Source organism: Oncorhynchus kisutch, linkage group LG14 (assembly GCF_002021735.2).
Source record: "Oncorhynchus kisutch isolate 150728-3 linkage group LG14, Okis_V2, whole genome shotgun sequence".
Lineage (NCBI taxonomy): Eukaryota > Metazoa > Chordata > Actinopteri > Salmoniformes > Salmonidae > Oncorhynchus > Oncorhynchus kisutch.
Genome location: NC_034187.2, coordinates 20,196,797 through 20,205,037, shown reverse-complemented (window position 1 = coordinate 20,205,037; position 8,241 = coordinate 20,196,797). Strand labels below are relative to the sequence as shown.

The 8,241-nt window shown below is 41.5% G+C and overlaps 1 protein-coding gene across 1 annotated transcript; it reads left to right on the top strand.

The window, feature by feature from the left end:
- Positions 1–1,190: 1,190 nt before the first annotated feature.
- On the top strand, positions 1,191–6,466 carry LOC109904197 (26S proteasome regulatory subunit 4). Its single transcript, XM_020501404.2, has 11 exons — positions 1,191–1,416; positions 1,715–1,768; positions 1,940–2,036; positions 2,227–2,351; positions 2,777–2,962; positions 3,348–3,476; positions 3,848–3,944; positions 4,179–4,368; positions 5,148–5,299; positions 5,464–5,618; positions 6,066–6,466. The coding sequence occupies exons 1-11, from the start codon at positions 1,414–1,416 to the stop codon at positions 6,198–6,200; spliced, it is 1,323 nt and encodes a 440-aa protein (XP_020356993.1). The 5' UTR covers positions 1,191–1,413; the 3' UTR covers positions 6,201–6,466.
- The last annotated feature ends 1,775 nt before the right edge of the window (positions 6,467–8,241 follow it).

Here is an 8,241-nt window from a genome sequence, read left to right as displayed (position 1 = left end):
GCTTATTTATCTTTCACAGAAGTTTTCATTTTAAATGTCCCTCAGATGAATAGGCTTACAGTGGCTTAATGTTGGGAAATGTCTGCAGCAAACGCAGACCTCACTGAACAAACAAGGCATTTCCATATTTCATCAGTTTGGAGGTGTACCTACTTACCGTATCGTAGAGCATTATTAGGTTTTATGTCCCTTAAGGCTTTTGAAAAGATAAATGTGATGCTGCCGTGTCTCACTGACAGTCTCTCATTATGAAATGCTAATGCTTTCAACAAATCTCCCAGTTTCACAAGGTGGAGAGGCACTTGTATTGAGAGATAAAAAATAAGTACATGTGCCATGAGCATAGAGATACCCTTCATATTTGAATGAACTTGCACTTGCAGACTACAGGGTTGACACTGATTGGGCTATAACCCACATATTTAAAGCTGATATCCGCATAAGGTGAACCAGTACCATTGGCCCAGGCATATCTATTGTTTTTGACACGGGGTAGGAGCATCATAGTATATACTCTACTGTTCCAATGAAACGTGTCTAGAACATCAACATCTTATATTCTGAGAACCATGTTCTGTGTATGTTTGGTGTGACGTTGATGAAATATTCGCCTAACCATCAGAAAACTGGACACATGAATGTTCTTGCAACGTTCCCTTGACGTTTTATAGAACATTAATATCTTAGGCTATATTCTGAGAACATGGAAACCATGTTCTATGTATGTTTGGTGTGACGTTGATAGAATATTCTCCTAACCCTCAGAAAACTGGACACGTGAATGTTCTTTCAATGAAACGTGTCAATTCTGAGAACATGGTGAGTTCTGTTTGACATTAAAGGAATGTTATCTAATGACAAAGTATTCTGAATATGTTCTTAGGAGGTTTTTGCTAACATACATACATAGAATGTTTCCATAACTAACGGAAAACTGGACACAAACATCAGGGGACCATTACGGGTAACATTACACAAACTGGCTGGCTAGCTAATGTACTGTGAAGATAATCTTCAAATGCATCTTATCACAGCACACTGGCTGACCAAGGTTGACTAACTCCCTGGCCAAAATGACTGACCTTTTATTCTGTCAGACCTTTCATGTCCTTTCTAAAATTCCTAATCCTATGATAGGCTTCATGAGCTGATTGAATGTAGCACCTAAACAGTTTTACAGAGCTAGTTGGATGTGTTGAAATTGGTGTAAAATGTAAATGAATCTCCATGAAGAACAACTTATTGATAGCTTCATTTGTCCTGGTTATAGTGCCTTCACCAATGATTTGGTTCTCACAGAACAGCCACAACAGGGTTTTCATCTGCGTTTTTCTTCATTTTGAAACGCTTCACTTGCTGTACTGTGACGTATTACGTGAGCGACGCTGATAGACTGTCTGATAGCAAGCAGCTATGGTAAGTGAGGCAGCAGTTTATCTAAATCAATATTTCTATAATTTTAAAGGATTTAATGACTATTTAACCTTAATTGATGATTATATTACGGACTGTCGTATTTTGTTGAACGTGTTTACTGCATTTCAACTACAATCTGCCATTTGTAGCCAGTGGAAAGCTGTTAGCTAGCGTGTTAGCACTGCTAACTAGCTTGATGTCTAGTAAATTGTTATTGTTTTGGACTCCAATCAAGTTACTGTTACCAAATGCCTTTAAGTGTATCATCACTGTCTGCCCGACGTGATTTATTTGACAGGGTCAAAGTCAGAGTGGAGGACATGGACCCGGAGGAGGAAAGAAAGACGACAAGGTAAACAATCTATACTAGCTACTCTGTCTCAAGTATAGTAGCTAATGTTGCTAGTTAATAATACTAACCTTCTGAAAACTTGAATATTCATCTTACCAGTTTGGTACACACCGACCCTTCCTGTTGGGATAGGTGATCACACTGTTCTGTAACTTTTGCTGCACTTTCCAGGATAAGAAAAAGAAATATGAACCACCTATCCCCACCAGGGTTGGGAAGAGGAAGAAGAAGAGCAAGGGACCTGATGCTGCCAGCAAGCTACCTCTTGGTAAGTTTAGTTGGCTACTATTAACCTTAGACTTTTCACTATGTCATGGCAGAGTTCCTTTCTATCTACTGATGTTGAATTGTAAACCATGACAGAAAGTTGTTTACAATTTTACAACTGCTGTTTTTCCTGGACAGTTACCCATTGCATAGAACGGACTGCTCTAACTCTCTCTATCTTTCTCTCTCAGTAACTCCCCACACACACTGCAGGCTGAAACTGCTGAAGCAGGAGAGGATCAAAGACTACTTGCTGATGGAGGAGGAGTTTATCAGGAACCAGGAACAGATGAAACCCCTGGAGGAGAAACAGGAGGTACTCATCACGTGACAGAAAAGAAAATCAATTAAAATGCCTAGATATTTATTGTTTCCCGAAGGACACTTCATGTGGAGGCAGCGTAAGTCCTGTGTGGCACAGTCGGTAGAGCTTGGCGCTTGCAACGCCAGGGTTGTGGGTTCGATTCCCAGTACTGAAAAAAGTATGAAAAATATACCCGCTCACTGCTGTAAGTCACTCTGGATAAGAGCGTCTGCTGAATGACTCAAATGTAAATGTAAGGAAACATAAAAATAAACACAGGACTATAGGCTATATGAACAGTTTGTATACTATCAGTAAAATATAATATATCAGTCGATATCTTTGCATCACTTAGCACTATAAAACCTTCACACTGCACCTTTTCATCTAAATATTAATTAATTCACCCATCCGCTCTGCCTTCTGTTGTCCTGCAGGAGGAGAGGTCTAAGGTAGATGATCTGAGAGGGACTCCCATGTCAGTGGGGAACCTGGAGGAGATCATTGATGACAACCACGCCATCGTTTCCACGTCTGTGGGCTCTGAGCACTATGTCAGCATCCTCTCCTTCGTAGACAAAGATCTGCTGGAGCCGGGCTGTTCCGTCCTTCTCAACCACAAAGTACTGACTGAGTCTGCCATTAAGGGAATTGAATCCTCAGTTCATTGACCGATCGTGTTTCAGCAAGTGAATTTGCTGTGTTTAGTTGTTGCCTTACTGTCATTAGCATTAATTGAAGAGCTCATCTTTACTGTGCAATGCCATTGAGGGACGTGTGTGTGTGTGTGTGTGCATGCGTGGTTTGGTTCTAAAATCTCCAAAAGTCCCCACAAGGAAAATTCTCCCTCGTGGGGACATTTCCCACATCCCCATGAGGACAAAGGCTATTTTAGGCATAGGGGTTACGGTTACAATTATGGTTAGGTTAGGGAAAATAGGATTTTTAATGGGAAGACATTTTAGGTTCACACAAGGATAGAAGAACGTAACGTGCGTGTGTTCACAGGTCCATGCCGTCATTGGGGTCCTGATGGATGACACCGATCCTCTGGTGACCGTGATGAAGGTGGAGAAGGCTCCACAGGAAACATATGCTGACATTGGTGGACTGGACCAGCAGATCCAGGAAATTAAGGTGACATTTTCAGACATAGAGATCGTAGAGAAGTAGAATACACGGCAAACTTTGTTAATGCTATACTTAAGCACATCGTTTTATTGCGTGAGACTCCCAAAATCTTTCCAAACTAACTGTTCTGTATGCACAATGTTAATGTAAATGGATACAGCTGGGTCAGTGGAGGCTGGTGTCACTGATTGAGAGAGATTTTGCTATCTGCTCCTGTAGACTTCCAGTTATAGCACTAATGCTAGTTAATTGACAAAATCTCAAACTATCCATTTAAATCGGAAGACTGGAATGGCTGGATTGGAACGATATCCAACACATGGTAACCATTTCTACTGATTGACAACTGTACTTGTGGTTCCCTATGTCCCTCTCAGGAGTCTGTGGAGCTCCCTCTGACCCATCCAGAGTACTATGAAGAGATGGGCATCAAGCCTCCTAAAGGAGTCATTCTGTATGGAGCACCAGGGACAGGTAAGACAACAAACAATGATGGACAAAAATAAAGACAGAACAGAATTAGGATATCTTTATTTTCTCTGGTAGTACTCAAAGGGGTGGTTTCCCATGCACAGATTAAGCTTAATCCTGGACTGAAAAGCATTTTCAATGGAGATTTTCCATTGAGCTTGCTTTGTAGTCCAAAACTAATTAGAGAAACCGCCTCTAAAGGTGTCATAGATTGACACTGTTCCTATGGTGTGATAGGGAAGACCCTATTGGCGAAAGCAGTGGCCAACCAGACTTCGGCGACTTTCCTGCGTGTGGTGGGCTCTGAGTTGATTCAGAAGTACCTAGGGGATGGGCCCAAGCTGGTCCGAGAGCTGTTTAGGGTGGCTGAGGAACACGCACCCTCCATCGTCTTCATCGACGAGATCGACGCTATCGGGACTAAGAGGCAAGGCTAGCTGTTCTTTAGTCAGGCCGTGGTCATTGAGGTGTGCAGAGTGTGTGTAATTTGTTGATGAGGAGTAAATTAGTTATAGTGAAAAAAATACAGTAGGCTCATTTCATGCAAAAAACATCTATAGACTACTTTGCTACATTATTGCACATAGGGAGAAAGTACAAACAATTACACACTAACCCACTTTCCAACCGCCATGCCATCCCCTCCAATACAACAGTTGTCAGTCAGTGTTTTACATTATCTTGAGGTTATGGCTGCGTTTAGACAGGCAGCCCAATTCTGATATTTTTTTTCACTAAAAGATCTGATGTGATTGGTCAAAAGACCAGTTTAGTGGAAAATATCCAAATTTGACTTCCTGTCTAAACGCAACCTATGTCAAAATAAGAAAACAATGCTATTGCACAAACTCATTAGTGTCCGCCTTGATATTGGCAGGTTGGGGGTTCAATCCCCGGTCGAGTCATACCAAAGACTCCAATGCCTCTCTGTATGGAACTCAGCATTGTTGGATTGGGGGGTAAGGGTCCTGTCCAGGGGGTGTACTGGTAGGCTGAAATCACGTTGCCTGTCTCCTAATGGCACTTCTGGCTTGGGCAAGGCTTACTAGCTTCACTCTTGCTTAGTGATTAAATTAGCAGTACAGTGAACACTGTGATTACAGTATGTTTTGTATACTTCGATGAACTTCCATGTATAGGACATCTCTACAATAGTATGGTGTGTCTCAGTGGTTGAGGCTGTGCTGAGTGCTGTGTCCTCTGCAGATATGACTCTAACTCAGGAGGGGAGCGGGAGATCCAAAGGACTTTGCTGGAGCTTCTCAACCAGCTGGATGGCTTTGACTCCAGAGGAGATGTTAAGGTCATTATGGCCACCAACAGGATAGAGACCCTGGACCCTGCACTCATCAGACCAGGTACACAATAACATGATCATATGGCTATGAATCTTCAAAAGAAAATACAATACTGGCTATGCCCACCTAAATGAAGTAATGATTGGAGAGATCTTATGTGATTGCCCGGTGTAGCAGCTCCTCTGATTTGATATATCTTTGTGTGTGTGTCCCCCACTCCTCAGGCCGTATTGACCGAAAGATAGAGTTCCCCTTGCCGGATGAGAAGACCAAGCGAAGGATCTTCCAGATCCACACCAGCAGGATGACTGTGGCAGACGATGTGATCCTGGACGACCTGATCCTAGCCAAGGATGACCTCTCCGGAGCTGACATCAAGGTGCAATACTGACGTTACAGCAACCAGCTGGGGCATAGTAATTAGACTAATTGTAAAAATGCAGCCTACTGTATATACCTCTTTCTGGAAATGTTAAGATAATACACAACGCAGAGGACTAGGGGTCAGTAGGGAATTAATGATCAATGGAAATAGTTGCTTTTCAGTTCCAACATCTGGTTAGAATCTGTGTAGGGGCCTCCTGAGTGGCGCAGTGGTCTAAGGCACTGCATTGGGGGTTTTAAATTACATCCTGTCTCTTTGTTCTGTGGAGAATCACTGAGGACAGGGAAGAATGAACATCTACTTCTCAGCATAACTATGATTTGTTCTCTTTGCATAAACCCATCTTTATTTTACTTTCACCTTCTGGTTTTGCTGTCATCCTGTGGCACCTCAATGCATTTTCACTGTTAGTGTTTGTAACTTTGTCTCTCTCTCTCTCAGGCCATTTGTACAGAGGCAGGGCTGATGGCTCTGAGAGAGCGCAGGATGAAGGTGACTAATGAGGACTTTAAGAAGTCAAAGGAGAACGTGCTGTACAAGAAACAGGAAGGGACACCAGAGGGCTTGTACCTCTAAACATGGACAGAACTCACCTCGGCAACATTCTAGTCTTTCACTTACTGCTGCGAAACTGTTATTATCGCCTAGTAAAACCTTTCCTGATGTGTTCATTGTATCGTTGGGTCTAGATGTAGTCAGCTGTTTGGTAGTCAATTCTGCAGCTATTAAATAAAAGTTGGATTTCTGAACAAATGAACAAACTGTATTCTGGTCTGTTACCATAACCTAAGTATTACCTCTTGAAGTACAATAATAATAAATCAACCATTTGGGAAACTGTTTGGAATTTCAGATTTTTATTTGAAGTAAAGTATATATTGATTTTTTTTTTGTTAACCATGGTAAATTCTTGTTTTAGTATTTGATTGAAGGAACCAGTTAGAATTCATGTTATTCATGTTAATTCATGTTAGAATATTTCCATAATGTGCAGCTGACAGCTGTTTCAATCAGGGAGGAAGGAGATAAGTGGATAACAACTTTGCATGTAAATAAACTGAGCGATAACTAATAAACACTTAGACAATTAACAAAACTACTACAACCAACAAAACAATTAAAGTACAATGCCACAAAGTGTGTCATGGTAGCTTCTTGCTGTTCCAGGTGGTTGTCCTGCCCTTGAACCTGCATTTAAAAAAATGAGAGTACCATAGAGGACATTACATTATAAGAGGTCAGATTTACTGTATCAGTCAGTTTCTTCCCACCAACTGCCTCAATGACTTCAATCTGGAATCTCCTTTTCTCCAGCTGAGCTTTCTTTCATACCACCACCTAGCAATAGTGATGGACCAAGAGATAGGGGAAAGTTATGATGAGAGGGTAGCAGTGATATTGTACTGAATCTAGTGTAAAAGGAGTTTTGCTTTCATGCGTTTAGACACACAGAAACACCAATAATAATGGCCAGAGAGGATGAGGGCAACAAAGCCTGGATTGATGGTCTTCATGTCCATGTGTGGGTGCTCATAGTGAAAGAATAGTACCTTGGAGTCCCTCGCCACCTCTAGTCTCCGACCATCCATCTCGAGCCCAAATGTTTTGCTTTTCAAATAGAAGGGATGGCAACATGGTTACATTTCACAGCGTAGTTAAAGGAAAATATCTTCTTCAAAGTACCCACCCGTTGCCTTGATGACAGCTTTCCAAACTCTTGGCATTCTCTCAACCAGCTTCATGACGTAGTCACCTGGAATGTAGTTCAATTAACAGGTGTGCCTTCTTAATGCATTTGAGCCAATCAGTTGTGTTGTGACAAGGTAGGGGTGGTATATAGAAGACAGCCCTATTTGGTAAAAATCCATATTATGGCAAGAACAGTTCAAATTAGCAAAGATAAATGACAGTCCATCATTACTTTAAGACATGAAGGTCAGTCAATACAGAAAGTTTCAAGTGCAATCGCAAAACCATCAAGCGTTATGATGAAACACACCTCCAGGCTGTGTAAGGGCTATTTGATCAAGAAGTAGAGTGATGCATCAGATGACGTGGCCTCCACAATTGAGATGGTTTGGGATGTGTTTGACCGCAGAGTGAAGGAAAAGCAGCCAACAAGTGCTTACCATATGTGGGAACTCTTTCAAGACTGTTGGAAAAGCATTCCCGGTGAAGCTGGTTGAGAGATTGCCAAGTGTGTGCAAAGCTGTCATCAAGGCAAAGGGTGGCTATTTTGAAGAATCTCAAATATATAATGTGTTTAATACTTTTTTGGTAACTACATGATTCCATATGTTATTTCAGAGTTGTGTCTTCGCTATTTATTTTACAATGTAGAAAATAGTGAAAATAGAAAAACCATTGAATGCGCAGGTTTTCTAAAACTTTTGACTGGTACTGTAAGAATTCAGACCCTTTGCTATGAGATTCAAAAATTAGCTCAGGTGCATCCTGTTTCCATTGATCATCCTTGAGATGTTTCTACAACTTGATTGGAGTCCACCTGTGGTAAATTCAATTGATTGGACATGATTTGGAAAGGCACACAACTGTCTACATAAGGTCCCACAGTTGGCAGTGCACGTCAGAGCCAAAACCAAGCAATGAGGTCGAA

What these genes read in the sequence shown, in the direction of transcription:
- LOC109904197 (XM_020501404.2), top strand. An exon ending in CCGTCCTTCTCAACCACAAA is followed by an intron (nt 2,963 to 3,347) that starts GTACTGACTGAG and finishes GTGTGTTCACAG; the next exon opens with GTCCATGCCGTCATTGGGGT. An exon ending in AGCAGATCCAGGAAATTAAG is followed by an intron (nt 3,477 to 3,847) that starts GTGACATTTTCA and finishes TGTCCCTCTCAG; the next exon opens with GAGTCTGTGGAGCTCCCTCT.